Source organism: Typha angustifolia, chromosome 7, assembly GCF_048772165.1.
Source record: "Typha angustifolia cultivar Huaian chromosome 7, ASM4877216v1, whole genome shotgun sequence".
Taxonomy (NCBI): domain Eukaryota; kingdom Viridiplantae; phylum Streptophyta; class Magnoliopsida; order Poales; family Typhaceae; genus Typha; species Typha angustifolia.
The window spans coordinates 5,919,863-5,942,769 of record NC_133245.1 but is presented as its reverse complement, the minus strand read 5'-3'; the positions used below and the strand labels follow the sequence as shown (position 1 = coordinate 5,942,769).

Sequence of the window (22,907 nt, the reverse complement as noted above, 5' to 3'; positions counted from 1 at the left end):
ATACCTTATCGGTTGGCGATTCGTGGTGCGTACCGACCAGCGAAGTCTTCCTTACTTCCTTGGACAACGGATCCACACTCTGGCATAGCAACGGTAGATGACAAAGTTGTTAGGGTACAACTACGAACTGGTGTACAAGAAGGGAACTAAAAATCAAATCGCCAATACACTATCGCGACAACCTGAATAGGCCGACTTAGCCATGATTTCTATTCCAGTATTTCCCTTCCTTTCGAAGATTAGAGCTGCATGTGTGGAACATCCAGAGATAAGGGAGCTCACAAAGAAAGTCGAGGAAGAACCATCTAGCTATCCTAGGCTAGAAGTGAAGGACAATCTACTACTAGACCGAGGGCGAGTACGAGTACCGACCAAACCCAAACTACGGGTGACTTTGATGCGCCACTTCTACGATACTCCTATGGCGGGGCATGAAGGAACCTTTAGAACTTATAAGAGGTTGACACAAAATTGTGTATGGGTAGGATGAAAAGGAGGTGCTATCCTATGTTCGAGCATGTGAAGTTAGTCAACGCGCCAAGGCGGATGCAACCAAACCAACGAGACTACTGCAACCCCTATCCATTCTGGATCAAATTTGGGATGATGTGACGATGGACTTCATTGAAGGACTGCCCCAGGTAAGAGAACATACGGTGGTAATGGTAATGGTCAACCGATTGACACAGAGTGCACACTTTTCAGCTCTAGCACACTCGTACATTGCGAGGAAGGTAGCAGAAATTTTTGTTAAAGAAGTAGCCTAGTTGCATGGAATGCCAAGGTCAATTGTTTCAGACCGTGACCCGATCTTCATGAGTCACTTTTGACAAGAGTACTTCAAATAGAAAGGTATTGAACTGAAAATGAGCTCGGCATATTATCCTCAAACCTACGAGCAATCCGAAGTCGTTAATCACTTCCTCGAGTAATATTTGCGGTATTCGTCGGGCAGCAACCGAAGAGACAACCAGCTTACCTACCTTGGGTGGAGTACTCATACAACACGGCTCATCACACCACTATTGGGAGGACCTCTTTTGAGGTAGTCTATGGGCACGTACCACCGACATTGAGATCTTATGATCGGCCAAGCGCACTTGATTATACCAACATAGATGAGGTACTCAAGCAGCTCAAGGTTCATCTAGCAATGACATAGAACCAAATGAAGCAAATGTATGACCACAAACACAAGAAAAGAAGCTATGAAGTTGGTGATTGGGTCTATGTACGGCTCCAACCGTACCGGCAAATCTCAGTACGAACTATTCAAAATTAAAAGCTAGCATATCGCTTCTTTGGTCCATTTCAGATGCTGGAGAAGATGAGAGCGGTTGTATATAAGCTGGATTTACCTGAGTCATCCCAAGTTCACCCTATTTTTTATGTATCCAACTTGAGAGCCCGAGTTGGTCTAGTTGACCAAGTTGCAACATAACTACTCGAGCGAGAATCTAAGATAGTCGAGCCCACTCTAGAGAAGGTCCTAGCATGAAGGAGGATCAGATGTGAAGGAGAATAGTCATAGAGGTGCCGGTAAGCTTGATGGGACAAACACAGGAGCAGGCCATATGGAAACCCAAGACAACCTTGATGGAGCGATATCTAGAATTCGCACTTTGAGGACAAAGTGAGCAGAAGCATGGTAGAATGATTGTGATTCAGACTTCATCTAGTCCTCTTGAGCATGGATGTATCTTATCGGAGTCTTTTCTTATTGTGCTAGTTATTTATTTCAGAAAAGAAAAAGGATTCTATATGTCGCGTTCGAACGCGGGAGGGGGTGCGTTCGAACGCGAGAGAGGGTGCATTCAAACGCCCTTGCAGACGCCTGTAGGCATTCACATTGACAGAGAACGTAATTTGTGCGTTCAAACGTGTAAACCACATTTGAACGCACGCATGCGAACGCTTGCATACATTCGCATCGATAGAGAATGCAATTTGTGCGTTCGAATGCACAGACCTTATTTGAACGCTTGCGTGCGAACGCTTATATATATTTGCATAGGCAAAGAATGCAAAATATGCGTTCGAACCATCTCGACCCCGTACGAACGCGATTGACGAGAATTCACTATTTCTAGAGTTAATAACTGTCATTTTTGGCTTATTTGATTAACCTTTTAAGGTGTGGATGGCAACCAAAAAGATTATGATGAATGAATATTAAGTTCTATCCTCTCTCTTGTTTTGTCTACCCTAATCTTCCTTCCCCTTGATTCAAGCCCAAGCCGTGTGCCATCTTGACGTCGGTGATCTTCTAACCTCTCTCGTTTGTTGAGTCCTCCCTCCTCCTTGGGATCTTGGCCCCTTTTCCCTCTTCATTCTTATCCCCTAAACTCTACAAACCATCCACCCTCATCTCCATTATTATCCCTAACCTTATCATCACCACCACTCGTCACCACTATCATCACCCCCACTTTTGCATATTTTCATCCCAGTTGTAGTCAGAATATGCGAAGGGCATAAATACCAAAAACATAAATCAGGAAGTTACGGATCTACCACCCTTAGTTTTATAATATTCAGACTCTGGTACAATATATAGTGAATATTTTTCCTCGACTGCGCGGGCTACTTTTCTGCAATTGATTCAGATCGGGAAGTGGACGTCGGACCATAACAAATCGTAACAGAGCCACCGTTCCTTAGCCACCATGCCAACCACCAGATCCATGGAATCAAAACCTAACAAAGGCACCTCCGTGGAGGGAGAAGCAACGGAGATTATCAGATCGGATGTTAGCTAGCTACTTCTAAGCTAGGCTTCTCTTGTAAATATCAACTATTCAAGAGTGAAAAGTCTTGCACAAATTCTCGATCTCTCCTTCTTTGGTTTAATATGGTTGCAGAGCAGTACCATGCTTCCTCTTGTGTTTATCTTCTTTCGATCCACGTTCTTCTCTTCCAAGCTTTGTTGCTTGTTGCTTCATCTTGATCGATTTGTTCTGCTCGTGGTTTCTCAATTGTTGTTCTCTACTACGGCGATCAGAGCTTTTCTGCAATCTCATAATTTGTCTAGTTCTTTGATGAACAATTTTGCTGACTTTCTGTGTTAAGTCTAATCCTAATAATCCAATGGTAGGCAAGCTCATAATAACGGTAATTAGAAGAAAGAAAGACCTATTTGTACTCACCATGATACTCAAGGCATATTATTGATAAATGTTATAAACTTCATGGTTATCCTCCTGGGGTATAAGCCTAAGCAAAAGTCAAATTATACTACTGGTGAGACTCAAGTTGCTAATCGAGTTATAGAGACTGGCGTGACTTCTAACTCCAACAATATAAGCTATTTTGTTCAGATGTTAAACCCCTCTCAGTACTCTCTTCCAATGGCCATGTTGGTTACTCATCTTTCAGCTGCTAAGAATGGTGCAGATGCTGAAAGTTCTTCTGCTCAAGCAATAAGTACTTGTTTTCTATCTCCATCATTCTTATCTTTCATTCTTCTAGATATTGGATTGTGGACTCCAGTGCTACAAGTCATATTTGCTTCAGTCAGATTGCCTTTCTTTCTATGAAACCAGTCTAGAATGCTTTTGTTACTTTACCTGATCAAAGAAGAATTCTAGTCTATTTTATTGGTACTGTGAGGCTAATCTTCTCAACTGGTGCTTGATGATGCTTTATATGTGCTTCAGTTCAAGTTCAACTTATTGTCTATGAGTGCTTTAACCAGATATTCTGTTCTACTTGGCCAGTTTCTCACAGATTCTTGTCTTGCCTAGGATCAGCTACAATTGAAGACAATTGGCAGGATAAGAGTGTTGATGATCTCTATGTTCTTGATTCTGCTATGTTCACAGATTAGACTAGCAATAAAAATTCTACTATTCAACTCTATAATTCTTCTCATTCTATTGTTAATAAGGAAGGCTCAAATTTGGCATCACAGATTAGGTCATTTGTCTTCTAAAAGATGATTTGTTGCAAGAACAGTTATATTTTACTAAACTAGTTTGCTGAGTGCTTGTACCATTTTCCCTTTGCTAAACAAAGAAGTCTCTCTTCTGTTTCTAACAATCATTTGTCTGCTCATGCTTTTGATTTAGTTCATTCTGATATCTGGGGACCTATGAAATATCTGGGGTCCTTTTCATAGGTCTACTCACAATGGCTTTAGGTACTTTCTTACATTCGTGGATGATTGTACTAGGTTCACTTGGATATCTTATGAAACATAAGTCTGAGGCTATTTCCAAGGGTTATCCAACTTGTTGAGACTCAATTTAATGTTGTGATCAAGCAATTTTGTTTTGGCAATGCTCTTGAGCTACAGTTCACTGATTTCTTTCTTACCAAAGGAGTCATTCATCAATTTTTGCTTATTATTTTAAATTAAATTAAAGCAACTAATCTGCGGATATAAGTTCAATAGAATAAACCGGATCCAATCCGTTGTGACTCTAGTTTATGGGTTATTTTTTATTTTAATCATAGCTATTTATTTTTTCTAGGAGTAAATCTAACCTAAAAATTTATTTTTATCTTTCTCTATGAGCCACCCATTTTTAGGTTGTCTACCGTCCACTGACGACTACCGCAACATTGGTATTCCCATTTTAACGCCGTTTCAATATTTTCTCACCCTTTTGACTATAACGTATTACTCTGATTTTTAAATCTACTTAAACAAAATAACTCTAACATATAAATTTTTATAATATCTAATTTATAATAATAATAATGGTATATTTATGAGGGTAGGTAGATTATCAAGATAACGGGGATGGGTCCAATCATGTGTCAGCATTTAAGAGGGTTTTGGTCCCCTTGAGTCATGTGCCATAACTAAAAAGGTTTAGGAATACACCTTGCACAATTGCTAATGTCTTTGACTAAATCAATTCTCCAATTTTCAATAACGGCGGCCAGTCAATAGTTTGAAGATGAACAGGGAAGGGATAAGAGGGTTTCTTCTTTGTTCAAGGCAATGGAGTGGAGAATCCTATTTGGATATTATTATCATTTTTGTAAGGTTTAAGAAAGAAAGAAAGAATTTTAGGGAAGGGGAGAGGAATAAATTTGACAAGATTTACATTCTATCCATCCACAGGTTCTAATCTCGCCATTGGAAGCATATTATAGATATTTTTCTATCTATGGAAATTTGGCCAAAGAAACTATCCCCATACTAATGTCTTAGGTTGCTCAAAATCATAATTTCATAGTCTCTGTTAACGAAATTAGTATAATTTTAAATTCTAATAGTCCATGTGTAATTAACTTTATAAGAATTTTTTTAAAAATCACTATTCTCTACTAACCTATATAATAAATATAGATTATAAAAGCCGCGAACGATCAGAATATTTGTATCAACTGGACTAACCGTCCAATAGAGCAAGAATGTATAGTTTTTTAGGGGCTAGTGTAACAACACCAAGTCCCGCTCTCTTGCCAGTCTAACCATTCGAGTGCTAGTATGGAATGGACTGATCTTGATTGCACCCTTTTTACTTAAGGAAATTAGTTTATAGACCCTTTTATAAAAAAAAACACGGATTTTTGAAGCACAAATATAACCTATTTATTATATAAATTATACAACTAATTCGGTTTACTTGTATAAACACAACTACTAAAATCCGACACAAATACAACAAAAACATAAGATGTTAATTTATACCAGTTGTAACTAGGTTAAACACCAGAAATTGATTTATATAGGACTAATGTCCCAGGTCAAAATTTGCCACATGTATCAAGAAAGCAGTCAACCCCAGATGATAACATCATGCAGCATCCCTAATTAAGTAGATATTGTAATCAAATTAAGTTCAAACATCATAAACAATTAACAAACAAATGGGAGAAACCTGGTTCAATCCAAGGCCCTCGTTAGCCCACAGGCCATACATCACACCCAATAGAGGAAGGAATAATAAAACAAAGAAAGAATAAATTCGCAACCATATTGGTCCCCTGCCTCTTTTACTATCATAACCAATGGACCCACCACTTAAAACATAAGGTTCTCATTCAACATTCCACAAGAGTGATAGAGTGACATTATACCTCCAGCTTCTATGCTTCTGATACCAATTAAACTCCACTCCATGGATGGCCGAGAGGGGAACTTATTTTAGGACGTATTAATTTATTTTATTTAGGTATTTGTAGCTCAATATTAAGTTATTTCACATCATCATTAATAGCTAAGTGATAATTACAATATAGGTGAAGTATAAATAGAGCCAAATCACAGGGTTGAAGTGTAAATTTACCTAATTGTACACTATATAAAGTTATTCTTAGGGTGTACTTGATTACTTGTGCATGTTGATTAAGTATTATTATTGTTTAAGTAGTTAATCTCTTCCTAGTAAACAAATACTAGCCAATGACCCCGCAACTCTTACTAAAAGTGCACGCCAAAATAGAATTATATAAAACTTTCCTAAACGTCCTCCGAGTTTGGAGCCAAACGTTACGGGATCTCACCCTTCTCATCCAATGGCTCTCCTTACGCCGAAAGCCCAAAGCTTCCACCTCTCCTCCTCCCCTCTGCTTCATCCTCGCTCCCCAAGGCGCAATTTTGACACCACAATCGCCTTCCCGAGCCGAAACCCATCTCGATTCTCCAATCCGTTGTATCATTCCAACGCCCTCGCCTCCTCCCTCCCAGTTCCGGCGAGGACCATGTCTTCTGCTTCAAGGATCGTGCGGAGCTCGCTCATCGAGCCCGACGGCGGCGAGGTGGTGGACCTGGTGGTGCCGGAGGGGGAGCGGGCCGCGCGGAGGGTGGAAGCGGCGGCGCTTCCGGCCGTGAGGATCTCCCAGGTGGATTTGGAGTGGGTGCATGTGCTCTCCGAGGGGTGGGCGAGCCCTTTGCGTGGGTTCATGCGGGAAGACGAGTACCTGCAGAGCTTGCACTTCAATTCTCTCCGGCTCGCCGATGGCAGCGTCGTTAACATGTCGCTGCCCATCGTGCTTGCGATCGATCAGAAAGATAAGGAGGCGATCGGAGATAGCCCCGACGTCACTCTCGTCGGCCCCTCGGGGAATCTTGTCGCCATTCTCCGCAGGTTTGGTTTGTCTCTTGACGTTTGGTTTGAGTAATTTGGGTCTGTGGAATTGCGAACTTGATAGAGAAAGGTAGAAACTTGGTACATGACAATTGACTTGGTCATATAAGGTGTAAGTTTTAACATCTCATAAGCTATTGCAGACTAGATGCCGAGCAAAAGTCTTTTCTTTTTTTCGTCACCCTTTGAAAATGGATGAATTCTATTTGGGAAAGTGATCCTTAGAAGATCATTTTGGAAAATTTGCTTATAGAAGGGATAAAGTCTAAGAGTATGCCTTACGATGTAAAATGCAGTGTATAATTTCTTTTTAATTTTATTTGGAATTTTATAACTAAGCTATAACTAAAATAGGATGGAACATTTGAGATTCTGAAATAGAACAAGAGAAAAAAGTGTTTGGGGCCAGTAGTCACCAAGAGCTAATTGATGCTTCTTGATGCACTTTAGAATGTTCTAAATGAATGGGCCAGAAATTTCTATTAGAGTTGAAAGTAATAAACAGGTCTTCTCTGATTTGTCTTGGAGAGGATGGGTGTTCAGTTAGATAAACTGGGGTACGTGTGCAAACCTTTTGGGAATATTTGATGGCATTGAAGAGTTATGCACCCACTTCTACTTGGTATTTGGATACACTGTTGTTGGAAATTTGGAATGACTGTAGAATGTTATCATGGTTAGTGAAGTAAATATATATATATATATATATAAAAATTGCAGGATCAAAGAAAAGAAATTCACTAGGCCTTTTGGTTTGTGTAGAACTAGAAATCATGTGGAGCACTTTTTATCAGAGGATGTCAACAAGGCACTTTTGTGTTGACAAGAGTAATTTTGTATTCTAGCAATAAAAATTGCTCCCTCTCTAGGCAAATACAAGTTATAAGTCATTATTATTGTCATAGAGTCATACTGTTGAAAAGAGAAAGGAGAAAAGGAGTTTCAGGGCAGGAACTAAGAAAGAAGATAATGGTTCGGCATGGAGGGAGGGTGATGGAAATGAGAGTGCAAAAATGAGGAATGTGTCAAGCTGGATAAGATGATTATTGTGACATCTGATGTTGAATTTTGGGTTTCTAGGACACAACAATTATGATTTTATCTGAAGCTAATACGATCATTGTCTTAAAAATGTTGCATTTGGGGTTTTTGGTCCAAAAATTTACTAGTTACGACCTCACCTGATGAGTCAAATTAGGTAATACCGTTATTGTGTCATTAGATGTTGCAATGGGGTTTTCTGGTCCAAATATTTAAGAATAAAGGTTTATTTTTTCTTTTTGTTGCTTGCTTGTTGCATTTGAAGTTTCTTGTCCCTAATATTTATGACCTCTCTTTGTCTTGATCTTTTAGTTGCTGTCGTAATGTAAGAAATGTAAACCGTAAGTTTGTGAAGTGGAACATAAATCATCATTCACATGTGGAGAAAATATCCAACACTATAGTCTGTACTTGTATTGGCTCTTCAGATGCTCATTGGTTCCATCTTTTTATGGAGCCTCTTCCTTTTGTAACTTCATTTCATTTATCAGGTAGAATCATTAACAATGTAATATTTCTGTTCTTGCACCTTACTCGTGGGCATGAGAGGAGAGGAGAGGGGAGGGTGAGGGTACTACAGAGAAGCCAGGTAGAGGCTTTATCCATATACGAGAAAGGGACTGGGGACGCCTCCTGATTTCATTTGGTTCTGTGTTGCATTACTGTTACAGATGATGATCTGACATGGATATGAGGAATATTGCAATTCACAATCTGTGTCTTCTCGTGTCTTGATCTGACACTGAATACTTTCTCATTATGCAGAATTCAAATATACAATCATAACAAAGAAGAAAGAATTGCTAGAACATGGGGAACAACGGCTCCTGGGTTACCATATGTTGAGGAGGTAATAACACCAGCTGGAAACTGGCTGATTGGTGGGGATATCGAAGTGCTAGAACCTATCAAATATAGTGATGGTCTTGATAACTACAGGCTCTCACCTGTAGCACTTCGGAAGGAATTTGACAAACGTGAGGCTGATGCTGTATTTGCTTTTCAATTAAGAAATCCTGTACATAATGGTCATGCGTTGTTGATGAATGACACAAGAAGGCGTCTCTTGGAAATGGGTTACAAAAATCCCATTCTACTACTTCATCCTTTGGGTGGTTTCACCAAGGCGGATGATGTGCCTTTATCTGTGCGGATGGAGCAACACAGCAAGGTGACTCTTTTAAATTACATCTTCTTTCTCTCTTAGCTAAAAAGTGGTGCATCAAGAGGCATGGTTTATCAGCTTATGTTTCAGAACCTGAAGCTCTATTGCCAACAGGTTCTAGAGGATGGAATTCTTGACCCGGAGACTACAGTTGTAGCAATATTTCCTTCGCCTATGCATTATGCTGGCCCAACAGAAGTACAGTGGCATGCAAAGGCACGGATTAATGCTGGCGCTAATTTCTATATAGTAGGACGTGATCCTGCTGGAATGAGTCATCCGACTGAGAAGAGGGACTTATATGACCCAGATCATGGGAAAAAAGTCCTAAGCATGGCTCCAGGTTTAGAGAAGCTTAACATATTGCCTTTTAGGGTATGGTGCCACAGATCTCAGCTTCTATCTAAGAAATATGCCTTTTTGCTTCTGCTTTTATATTTGCTATTTATGCATATAGCCTGTATAGACTTCACAGAAAAGGCAATTAATCATTATATCCTCTTCAAAAAAAAAAAAAAAAAAAAAAAAGGAAAGAAAAGACTGCACATGTTGCTGTCACTTTCAACTGTTTGCTCTGTTTTCTACTCTTCCATAATCTTTCAAGTTAAATATTAGTTTATATACATCTCATGAATGCTTCAGAGGCAGATGATCATAGTTAATAGGGCCGTAATGCTTGTGTCGTGTCAAATATCTGGACATAGACTTATCCATTCTAGACTTTGGTGAATGAGATTTTCTGAACTTCTTGGCAATTTTCATTCTACAATTAAGAAAATAAGTTCAAGGTAGTTTCTCTGTTGATTGATTTGATTCTGTAATATCTATTTATGGAATAATCATTCAGGGGAATGCCACTTAATCTTTTAGTTACTTTCTCAGAAGAATATACTTGCATGATGTGCTTAATGTTACTATGCTTCTGCTTCTACTTCTGCTTAATATTCAAGACTAAAAGGCCATAAAAAAGTACCTGGAATTCATTTGAGCTAAACTTTGTTGAACTGTTACCTCCATATGCCCTCTTCATGTACCAAGTCTCGACATTTTTGTGAACTGCCTCTTTATGTACTGAGTCTCGATGTTTCTAGACCTGCAATTCTCTGAGCTGCACATTGATCTTGATCTCTATTAATCCGAGCAGGTAGCTGCATACGATACAGTTGCTAAAAAGATGGCGTTTTTTGACCCGTCGCGTGGTAAAGACTTTCTCTTCATCTCAGGAACCAAGGTATGTTTTGTCCATGCAGCTTTTGATACCCTTTATCTCCCGGATAGACCTCTATTTTGTAGCTTAAGAAGATAAATTTGAACTTGCCCATTAATGAGATTTCAGAATTGATGAGTTTAAGTTAATAAGTTTAAATTGTAAATACTCCAGATGAGAACATATGCAAGAACTGGGGAGAATCCTCCTGATGGCTTTATGTGCCCCGGTGGATGGAAAGTTCTCGTCGACTACTACAATAGCTTGCAAACTGAAGAAACAGACAAAAAATCAGCCGTCGCAGCTGTTTAATTGTCGGACTTTGGTAGTAGTAGTATAACTAGGATGGATGAAGATTTATGCAAGCATACAACTCTTGCAAATTTTTTTTTTTTTAGTTCTGGGTATTTATTTTGATATTGTTACAACAATTTAATTTTTACTTCTACCAATTTCAGAATAAGTAAATTTAAATTGCATCCAACTCTTTTTTTTTTTTTTTTTTTGGTAATCAAGCAAACCTCTGCAGCAACCCTATAAAATTAGCTTCTTCTTGCAAGATCTGTCTATATTTTTCTTATATTTGTTTGTTGGCTGATGCCTTTTGTGGAACTCTGTTTCATTTTTTAGTCTTGTCCCAGTGGCTCATTAAACTGGGCCTGGCCCATGTCTGTTTAATTGTATAGCTTTTTGCATGGTATTTTCTGGTTTAATAAACTATCGTCTATTTGATTACTTGGATTTTATAAAAACGAGAAAAATTTATCAAAAACATACAACTTTTATTATCATTTACAATCTACCTTTTGGATATTTATTGTTCAACTTTGATTTTTTACTTTTAATGCTAAAAAAACACTTTTAACATTAGTTTTCCTAATGGAAAGTCACAGTATAGATGGGGTTTTTATTTTTTTTTGTAAAGAATACCATATTGATGAGTTGAACTACCTATAGATGTAAAATGACTTTAATTCTAGGTATATTTCTAAGGTTAAGATAAATACAAAAGGGAGCTAGGTTCTAAAGTCAAAGGTGAAATATTTTAGGGATTTTAAATTTTTATTTATTATTTCTAAAAGTAATAGAATAATTTCTATCAATCAGTTGTTGTTAGGTTAAAGTTAATTCAAGATATTTTTGAGGCATTAAAAAGACAAAATACAGAGGCTAAATAATAAAATATTTAAATGATAGGGTGCGAATTATAATAAAAATAAAATATAATGTGTGTTTGATAAAATTTTCTCTTCCTATCAAATGACCGAGCTCAATCAGCACAACAAAAAATTTAAAATAATAGCACTGATGTCAAATGTATATTAAATCCTAGATCAACCGTCCATTTACATATCTAAAATTTAATTTGACTACTAAAATATGCGACTCCTTGGGATCAGACTAATATCTAGCACAAACTCATACATGAAAAGTAATATTAAGTCAGCTGTCAGATACAACATACTTCGTATCATATTCCTATAAAGAGTTAGATCAACACTTTTTCTAGAACTATCCTTACCAAGTTTTGCACTCATACTCATAAGAGTTCTAACATGTTTTACAAAAATCAATCCAAATTACTGAACAAGATTTCTAGCATACTTAGATTGAGAAACAAAAGGTTTATTATCAAATTGACTAATTTGAAGTCCTATAAAAAACTTTAATTCACCATCATATTCATTTCAAATTAACTCTACATTAATTATGCAAAGTCCTTAGCACGTTTATCAGACATAGTCCCAGACATAATGTCGTCTATATAAATCTAAGTTACTATAAGTTTTTCAAAATCATAACTAATGAATAAAGTTTTGTCCACTCTCCCTCAAGTGAATCTTGACTCTAACATAAATGAAGTCAACTTGGCATATCATACTCTAGGAACTTGTTTTAAACTATATGGGGTGTTTTGCAACTTATACGCATGGGAGGAAAATTAGGAATCCTCAAAACTTTTCGGTTGCTCAATATACACTTCTTCGTTTATGATCCAATTTAAAAATGCATATTTCACGTGCATTTGAAATAATTTAAAATGCATATGACAAATAAGAGCAAACAAAACGCGTACTGATTCAAGTCTAATAACGAAAGTAAATGCTTCATCAAAATCTATCCCTTCAATCTATGTATACTTTTGAGCTACAAATCTAGCTTTATTTCTCACAACTACCCTACGTTCATCAAATTTACTTTTAAAATTCATTAACATTTACATCATTCAGCCATATTATTAGGTTCAAACTTCTCTAGTTCATCATGCATTGGATTCAACCATGCATCATCTAGCAAAGCATCTTTGCATTTTTAGGCTCTACCAATATAGTCTAACAAAGATTAGTTACCTCATTTTGAATTTGTCTCATGGTTTTTATTGGTTCATCTACATTGCCAATTACTTATGTCAAAAGGTAATATAGTTTCACTTTAGAGGACGACTCTTTCTCTCACTTAGTGTAATTTAGGATGTACTTACTATCGGGGTGTCTATGCCTTAACTCTCGTCAATTAAAGTTTTATTTTGCTTCAAGCGTGAGATAAGATCGAAATGGGAGCTCTTTTCAAACTCTCCTCTCAGATATAGTAGGTGAATCCGATGAAGTAGTGCGAAATCATTGGATTTCATGTTGACCTCGTTCAATGTGTTTTCGCTCTTATAGTTTTGCTTGTGAAAATTGTCTTCTTGGACGTGTTATTATTTCTTTATTACTCTTCTTACTTGATTAAAAAGTTCATTGAATGTCATCGTCCTTCCTTACATTCTACATTAGAGAATTGGTGTTATAAGTTTCCATAAATAGTAGTTTCTATGGTGTTTTATCATAGAATTTAGACTACTACTTTATCACTTGACTATAATAACAATGGCAAAAATGATAGTTTCTATAATGTTTAGCATACTAACAGTGCTAGTAATTTATCTTTTATATATATATAGGCTCAAACAGTAAGCCAATCTGAGAAAAGTCATATTAACTATACATCATAAACAATACCACCATAAAACACAACAAAATACAAGATTATCATCTCCCAACCAATATTACGTTATCAAAACATAATTATAAAAGTATCAAAACGCCATATTTAAGGAAAGTATTATCTCACTACGAATAAAACTCCACCAATAGAAAGAACAACGAGAAATAAAAAAAAGTAATCAACACTAGTTGCTGATATCTAGTCATCAATCTCGATAGTATTTTAATTCCATCTATACACCAACAATCAAACCTTCTTCTAGACCGCCTCCTCCTTTAGGCCTATCTAACTGATAAAAAAATTACTAATATGATATATGAAATCCTGAGGCATCTTAGGCTTCGAATTACTAAAAGTTATTTATTTCCAACCAAATTAACTAAATATAAGTTGTCATTCACATCTCCAAAAGCCTTTTACAATTATTTTTTTACTCTCTACATTTCCAACATTTCTAGGCAGTGAAAAATTACCCCATATTCTTCTTGCCTATCACAAAACTTATTTGGCAAAAGTGTTTTATATGAACAGATGCTTCCCAATTTCATTATTATTGTAGAAATCGTATTCCACACTTTCAAACTAATTACACTTAGGCAAATTATCTTGGATAAGAACTTTGTTATTATAAACAAGCCACAGAAAGGCTTTTATACTCATTAGAATCCTTATCTTCCGTAGATTTGAAATTGCTATTGAAATCATTCTACCATTATTCAAGAATCTATATAAAATTTTTATCGAAAAAGTACTTTTATATCAAACCTCCACCCATATTGATCTTTTTTACCAACCGTAGGTTTAAACCTAAAATTTAGGAGCAATCGCAATTGCACTTCTTCTTGCTGTATATTTTTATCTAAAAAATATATGTATGAAAAGTGTTGGCCTTTTTCATCCCAAACTTCTGACACATGAACATCCTCATCCTAAGTAACATTAAACAACTAGATTACAAAATTTCTAAAGAACATTCTCTAACCCAGATGCCCTTCCAAAATTTAATATTTTTTTATCCCTCATAATTTTACAAATATCAGTTATAAAGCAAGGGCCAATATGAAAGACACCCTTCAAAAACATGAGAAATTATGTTAGAGGCTAACCATTTGAATTCACCACTTTTAATCTATTATAATATTTCAAACCCACTATATCTTCCTAAAGTTGATTTTTTTTTTAATGACAAAAGTGTTCACCACTTCATAAAGAGAGTTATATTCATTTTCTATAAATCAAAATTCTCAAGCCCTCTCTCGTTTTGCACATTAGGTGCCAATTAGCCATATAATACCTTTAGCATTTTCATCATCATCTCCATAAAAACTTGTTTATAAGTTAGTCAATCCTTTTTACAACCCATTTAGAGATAACAAAAAAGGATGAGTAATAAATTTAAAATTCTCAAGACCCCGAACCCTTTTTTTGCATATTAGCTATCGACTAGCCAAATAATATCCTTTAGCATTATTATCATTACTTCTCTATGAAAACTTCCTTCTAGGTTTTTCAATCCACTTTACAACCTATCTAGGGACGATAAAAAAAGATAAGTAATAAAGGGGTATATAACTTAATATTATATTCACAAGAGTATGCTCGCAAGGATAATAATTTCCCTCTCTAACTTACTAATATTTTTTTAATTATTTCTACCACTAGTACCTAATCCTACTTTCTCAAGATTATTTTATGAAAGAGTAATCTTAAGTATTTGAGAGGGAGTTTCTCTAATTTATTATTGAGTAAATTATAAAAATTTTGATCCTTCCTCTCAACACTTCCAAAATACACTAAGGAACTTTTATTAAAATTTATTTTGAGGTAAAAAACACTTTCAAAATAATACAACAAATATTTGAGAGTAGTAATCTCTTTTTCATCAACTTTAAGAAAAATTAGTGTATCATCTACCATTGATAATATAAGTCCGGTCATATTATTTAGTTTTTTTTTCAACATCCTGCTAAGCCCATCAGTAGCAATAAGTGTCAATAAATCACTTTGCGTCAAGTTCTTTTTACATTTAAAATATCTCTTCAAAGTCCTATTAAAATTTACAATAATAAAGCTAAAAGACACCACCCTACTAATACAATCCAATTATCTAAAGCATTTTCCTCTCATCACTTTAATTAAATAATCTCAATAGATGTTACCGTATGCCTTCTCAAAATCATGTGTTAACGTAAGACCTATTTTTCTTTTTTTAGCATTAAATAATATTTTGTGAGCTCTAACTATGTAATCCATAATATATCTTGATAAAAACACTTTGATTTATACTAGTAATTTTATTAATTACCTTACTTAGTCCATTGGTTAATACATTCATAATAATTTTGAAACTACAATTTATAAGGTTGATAGGACAATACTCTCCCATTTTTTTAGGATCAAGCTTCTTAGAAATGAGATATATCATAGCATAATTCAAACTATGAATCTTCCTATTACCGTTATATCAAGTTTCAAAAAGTTATAACAAACATGATTAAATTCTAAAAGTGCTGATAAAATCTCACCAAAAAAAAGCCATCTGAGCGAAGTGTTTTATCTATCTTAATAACACTCTTAATCTCTTCTTCCATAAAACGTTTTTCTAACATTTCAATATCTTTATTATTTAGCTTGCATTGTTGATCCTAGATATCGCTTCTTATCTATAATCTCCTAGCATCAACACTTCCGAAAAGCTTCTTACGAAAATCAGTAATATACACTTAAATCTTGCCAAGATTAATATCGATTAATATCCATCACATCATTAATATTCGTATTTAAGATTTTATTTTTCCTCCTCTAGTTATACCATTTTATAAAATTAAGCTGCACTTAAATCCCCCTCTTTTGACCACTAAATTCTAGACCTCTCTGCCTCCACATAATCTCATCCTCTCTTTAAATTTGGTTTAATTACACTTTTTTCTGTATTTTGACTCGGTATCACTTTAAGCCCCCCCGCCCCCCTCCCTCCTCAAAAAAAAAAAAAAACTAATAAAAACGTACAAATACTTCCCTAAAGTTTTGAAAAGCTACAACTAAACCCATATATTAGTCTTTCATGAGTTAAAACTTACGTGACGAGCATGTGAATAATATGCTATATTTGCTTCCTTAAAATAAACTATAAAATAAATAGACAATTTTATTCTCATCTCCTTCCTTAAAATAAACTATAAAAGAACTTCTACTCTTCTTTCCTAATTCATCTCTCTACATCTTCTCCATATGATTGCTAGCACAAGCAGCAACAATACCAAACCTGCATCTTATATCTTCTCCAATGCGTGAGTTATACCTTATCATCATTTAAAGTTGAGAGAGAAGTTCCATATCGAGTTGGGAGTGGCGGATTAAAGCGGAAGAATGAGAGATGAGAAGAAGATGTGATGAAATGAGAAGAAGGGAAGAAGAATGAGTTTCATAACAGATGAGGGTAGATAGATAATTTTCTGTTATGAGCTCATAAACCATAAAATTTCTCTCCAATAATGGAGGGATAGAAAGTAATTTTAGTGTATCTGTTAACGGTATCTAAAGGGTTGTAACTTTATAAAAGCCTATGAAAGATATTTATATGTTTTTATATAGTACATAAGAGTAAAGTGATACCGACAAAAATAAAGAGAGGCAAAGGTGTAATTAAGAATTTAAATTTTGTGAAAAGCTTCACTTCGAAGCAGCAATTCATCCTCAGTGATGGTCTCAACTTATTTCTGTTTGTATTCCACATCCTTCCTCTAGAAAATTCCTGCTCCAACCTCTACCCACAGGAGATAAATTCCACCGAGATAACCCCAAGTACCCCCTATTTATAGACTTTCTCTATTTAATAATAGATATGACCTCCTTTGCCGCTGCCACCGAGGATTCTATAGTTTCTCTTCTTCCTCTTGCGCAAGCCCTGTTCTCCACAAAGGAGCAACCATAGGAAGTGATCAACATTTGTCTAAAAGTTCTCCAATCTTTTGATTAAGATAATGGAGTGCTGGTTGCCTAGTTGATGCAACGTAGTTTCCCACTAGTACCTCTTTCAAGTAACTTTAAATCATAGCAGTTTTTCCTGGAAGGATATAATGAAGTATGATTTATTTGGTCAAGCTTTGAGTCAAGTTTTTTTTTTATGTGTGGATCTGTAGATCTTAGCTTTGAGACATCTTCAATCTTTGCAGAAGCTTGGGAAGCCATAAAACGCTCACTGGTGTATTTCCAACATCACCCAGTTGGAACAGTTGCTGCATGGGCCATTCAGGAGAAGCACTGAACTATAACCAGGTTTTTCCTTTAATTTTCAAGTGATTATAAATTTGACATGTTAATCTGGAAATTGGTGTTCCTTCATATCTGAAGTACGTAGAACTATATTCTTGTTGCAAGTTTGAACTCCACTGACATTCAGCATGCTAAATGTTAACTTGAGTTATATATACTCTAATCTCACTCTTTCATATTTCATTTTGTTCTGTTGGGTTTATATTGTAGCAGATTGATTGATTTCCATAAATTCTTCATTATGTGACCTGTTAAAAATAAATAATACCGTGTACTACACTATGTTTTAAGTTGTGTCTGGAATAGTTAACTGAAGCTTCACTGGGGAAGCTTCAAAGTTGTGCATAATCAAGCTAAGAAGGTTGATACCAGAAATGCTGGTTTTTGGGGACACTGCTGTTGGAGGAGTTGATTCTGAGCTTTGGTGGATAATATTAATATTACTTCGTCCCTGTACACAGTCCACTGGAGATTTATCTTTGGCAGATCTGCCTGACTGCCAAAGAGGCCTGCACCTTATTCTGGATCCTTGTCTATTAGATTGCTCTGTGTGATCGATCACAGAATGGTAAGCCTCTTTCAATAATTGAGTTCCTCGTTCAAGGTTGGCTTTGAAATCAAATCCTGCCCTATGGACAATTCTCCAGACTGATGGAAAGCTACAAGCAAGAGACTACGAGAAAGTATTCTGGTTTCTATGGTTTCTATAGCCTAAAAGGTTTTGTTTAGTATAGGAAACTTGTGTTTGATATAAAGACTAACTCACAAAAAAAATGTTTCTTGGACTAGAAGAAAAAGAAAAATCTAACAGTGACTCCACCTCTTTATTAAATTATCAACAGCACCACAGGACTGAACATATTTAACTCCATGGAAATTGAAAAGCTATGAACTGTAATACAAGTGGATGTCTAATGTAATCATTTGCTCATCATATGCCAATTACAGAGTTTTCTTTTGTCAGAATTCAAGCAACCATTAGTTTTGCTGTTCACTTTATTGACATATCAATTATAATTGCTATCAGAAAATGGTAGTCTTCTTTTATGGTTTATGTTTATAAAATTTTTGTTTCTCTTGTGAAATCACTAAAATTAGGAAGTCGAGAACTTTTCTCACCAGAATAGTTCTTAGTAGCCATGCTGTTAGATAGACTTAATTTTCAAAAGTTATCTGCCTAATTTTAATTACATTTGAATTAGAAATTTGCTAGTTCAAGTCTTCAAGGAACTTCATTTCATATCAATAATTAGTTTTCCTTTCTCTACTATAACAATGAAGTATCAGATTGATGCAAAAGTTGAGCTAGTGACAAGGACATTTTATCTTAATAAACTAGCAATCTTAAGGGAAAAAATCAGTGAAGCTAAGAGCACCTATATAGGTTTGCAAAGAACTAAGATTGAGTTCACAGAGTTTTATATTATATTTCACTATTCAATAACTCTGAAAACCTGATGGTATTCCAGAACTCACCTAATCCTTCTCAGTGCACAATGGGTAAGTCAAGTGTTCAATAATTCTTTGCTTACCATCTAACTGTTTATTTTAGTTTTTTTGCAAAGAAGATGAAAAATCTCTGCAAATTGTTCACTGTAACCATTATAAAGCTATACCTCTATCTTGTTTTCTTGCTTCTGGGGAAAGTAAAATTCTTCAGTAACTAGTTGGTGAAGCTTAAAGGCTCTCATTAAAGAAATTTCTTGAGGTATATTACTTTGATTCTGCAGGGAATCTATGTTTACCAGAAACTTTATTTTTAAGGCTCTAAGATATGCTTTAGTTTTATCGAGTTACTTTTGGCTCAATCCTGCTGTAAAACAGACGACTTTCACACTGCAGTAAACAAGTTTAATATGATAGTGAACTCTCTTCCCTACTAGGTATTTGATTCGTTTGCCTGAGCTTGACTTCAGTTGGTTTAGTTTAGATAACTGCATTGGAGGAAATGCCATTATATCATCCTTGGCAACGCCGGATCAATCTACAGCAATTAAGGATCTTTTGGAAGCACGGGGGAGATGATGCCTCTAAAGGTTTGCTATCCAGCCAAAGAAAGTCACAGAACAGTAGGTAGAGCTATCACAGTGGAGGATCGTGGCCAGGTGAAAGCTTCAGAATAAGCAACTGAGATAAAGAGTTAGATTAATTGTTTCTATATGTTAGTATCTTATTTGAAACTTGAGAACATCGACATCCTATAATGACTAGCACTTTAACAAGTATATATATATATATATATATATATATATATTCAACCCTTAAGTCTGTTGTCATTTTATAGCACTTGTTCGGTTTCTCACCGCTGCATGCATCAATAAGATTGCGGAGAGCCGATTGCTGAAAGATAACAGGCCAGATTGTTAAGACGGAAAGCAAGCCAATAGATTCCAGACCTGGTCAATCAATTGTCAGCTACCTGATTGCCAAGATGATGCTGGACGATCCCATCTCTTGTAGGATTGATTAGCGCTAGAGGAAGACAAACAGTTAATATGGCCCTCCATTCAGAAATAACCTTCGAGGAAATGGTCTAAGCAACTAGTTTTTCTTGTGAACAAACAGTAAATGAAACAATCACTTGATACCCTCGTAGTTATTCTAGTGTATGTTCATATGGATTTTTACTAATTCGATGAAAAAGTTATAATACCTAGGCAACAAAGATACAGAATCATAAAATATTTTAGATCAGCACACTTTCTGGGTGACTGAGTACTAACTAGCATGGTGAATTATGTGAGTCAACCGGGCATGAGTATATGAAAATACTATGGTAAGAAGGCTACAAATAACTTAAGCTCATGAAAACATAAGATCTTTCAGAATTTTTTACATAAATAGAACACATTAGCGCTCAAGCTCCTCTTGAAACAAAGATTAACAAACTCAATCTCGAGTCAAGCTAGAAATACCTTCCTAGTGTTGAGCTTGATTTATTTTCAAGTCAGCTCATTGGCTCATCTATGACCCTCGAGCTCATTTCCAACAAGCTTGTAGACGGCTTTTACAGCAACAAGAAGAGTAATTGACACGAAACAAGAGAGACCTTATCCAAGAATTAACGAGGTTGTCAGAAAGTTTTAGGCTTTTACGGCAACAAGAAGTATCCAGTAATAGAAACAAAACAATTCTTCATCAATTCTTATAACTAGACACTTAAATTTAATTTTCTGATTGCATGTCAAAATGGTTATTATGATACATACAGTCAACAATTCCATTCCTCAATGAACGTCCTAAAAGAGTGGCACTTTATTAACATGGGACATGATACTATACTACTAGAGAACCAAATTCCTTTTTTGTTCTGCAGAAGATATATTACTTAGCTAACAGTGATGGGCTCCTACACCAATGTTTGCAAACCAATTTTCAAGTGCAGCACTTTTATAATGGCAAATTTATTGATAAAATAATATCTAATTGAGTTGTATAAACTACATTCAAGTTTATAGTCAAGCCATATAGCTTATGGAAGATTAGATCGTGTGAAGAAATTAATATATTCGAAGTAGAAATTAAAGCATCAGATTTTAGGACCTTGTTCTGATGGGGTCAAGGGTACCCGAACAACTAGAATGACACTTAGGGAAACTTAGGGTGCGTCTCGATGGCACATTCAGGACTGCAAAGAAAAGTTCAGATTTAGAAACGGATTTAAAGACTCTTTGAGAGGATTGACGAATTATAGATGTTCCTCTCCTCTATTTAAGGGACCTAGACCTAGAGCCAAAAGGTGGGACATCCATCCAAGAATTCATCATATTAAGACACTTCAGATATTCTTATACCTATAACTGTTAATCAAAGAAGAGTTAGCCTATACTCCTCGGTAGAAGACATGCAACCAATTTTAAATGATACTCTTCAATTATTTAATTTGATGGCACTCAATTATAAATACCAACTACCATGAACCAACCATATGCATTTAGGTTAAGAAAACTCCCATTGTCCATGACTCACCAAATTCCATCATAATATTTCTTTTTCTATTGTTCCGTATCAATCCCCTTTGCCACCGCCAGGGTTTCAGTAGATGCTAGTGATTAGGAAACCAAAGACTGAAATTGAAAATTTTGATTGTTCTTTGAAGATGTCTAACACAGCAGATCTCTTTTCTTGTCTTTTCCACCAATTCACTTGATTGTATGAGAAGCAAAGGATAATTTACCACATCCACTAGCAATTAATTAAGCCCCTCAAAATGAACAAACAAACAAACAAGAAAAGATCCCAATTTTATAGTAGCAGGGAAATAGCAACTATCACAAAGACGAGAAGAGAAAGAAAAGAAGAGCAACCAACCTAATGGGTGAAGGCGTAGAAGACGGTGGAGACATAAACCATGAGCGCCGTCGACACAAGCGTGACCAGCGCCGCCACCGCCCGCACCGTCGCTTGGCTGCCGCACGACAGCATCCCGAGCCGGATCTGGATCACATTCACCATTGACAGCAGCAAGAACAAGCAGCCCATCACCGACCCCACCGCCGACGCGAGCATCCCGAGGCGGAGCACTCGCGAGTTGATGTGGGCCCGGAATGCGTCGTGCGGATCTTTGCTGTTGATGAGGTTGATGGCGAGCTTCAACCCCTGGGCGACAAGGCTGGAGAAGAGGAAGAAGCTGAAGGCGACGACCTCGAACACGAGGAGGTTACGGACCACGTCGGGCCCAGCATCGCACGCGGCGGAGCTCTCGAGGCTGCGCTGGCCCGGGGTGGTCAGCGAGAGGCCGACGAAGACGGCGACGGTGAAGAGGGAATTGACATTGACCACGCCGTCGAGCGCCGTCACGTGGATGCTCGTGGTGGAGGTCGGGAAGCTGGTCTTAGGTTGGTGGTGGTGGTGGTCTTCGGATCTGAGATCAAAGATTTGAATCACTACTTTTGAGATGCAAAGCGCTAAAGGAATGAGAGGAGGAAGGTGACTAGTGCTACTTACTCATCCATGGTTAGAGAAGAGATAGTAGTAGTCCTTTGCAAATCTTTTGCGATGGAGGAGGAGGAGGAGGAGGAGTAGGGATGGATTTGGAGACGAGAGGAGGAGGAAGGGAAAGTTTCTGGTAGAGCAAGAGAAAGACGAGGAATAAGATGGGTTCTAATTCTGGGTTTAGGTCACCAACACGGATAAAGTAACGTTTAAAGGAGTATAGTGGTAATACTTTATCTTTATCTGGGGATAG

At 36.4% G+C, this 22,907-nt stretch overlaps 2 protein-coding genes across 4 annotated transcripts; one reads left to right on the top strand and one right to left on the bottom strand.

The window, feature by feature from the left end:
* Positions 1–6,379: 6,379 nt before the first annotated feature.
* On the top strand, positions 6,380–10,935 carry LOC140763767 (ATP sulfurylase 2-like). The gene is made up of 5 exons (XM_073102108.1): positions 6,380–7,043; positions 8,850–9,255; positions 9,364–9,624; positions 10,394–10,480; positions 10,631–10,935. The coding sequence occupies exons 1-5, from the start codon at positions 6,472–6,474 to the stop codon at positions 10,766–10,768; spliced, it is 1,464 nt and encodes a 487-aa protein (XP_072958209.1). The 5' UTR covers positions 6,380–6,471; the 3' UTR covers positions 10,769–10,935.
* Positions 10,936–19,834: 8,899 nt separating this feature from the next.
* On the bottom strand, positions 19,835–22,851 carry LOC140764043 (uncharacterized). Of its 3 annotated transcripts, XR_012104944.1 has the most exons (4): positions 22,667–22,851; positions 22,031–22,583; positions 20,139–20,191; positions 19,837–20,059 (listed from the first exon to the last, which is right to left on the bottom strand). XR_012104944.1 is itself a non-coding variant. In XM_073102492.1 (3 exons), the coding sequence occupies exons 1-2, from the start codon at positions 22,672–22,674 to the stop codon at positions 22,031–22,033; spliced, it is 561 nt and encodes a 186-aa protein (XP_072958593.1). In that variant the 5' UTR covers positions 22,675–22,851; the 3' UTR covers positions 19,835–20,191. The 3 variants fall into 3 exon arrangements, 2 of the variants coding, with proteins under 2 accessions (XP_072958593.1, XP_072958592.1); XM_073102492.1 differs by having other exon boundaries at positions 19,835–20,191; XM_073102491.1 differs by lacking the exons at positions 19,837–20,059; positions 20,139–20,191 and adding an exon at positions 20,512–20,768 and having other exon boundaries at positions 22,667–22,850.
* Positions 22,852–22,907: the final 56 nt, after the last annotated feature.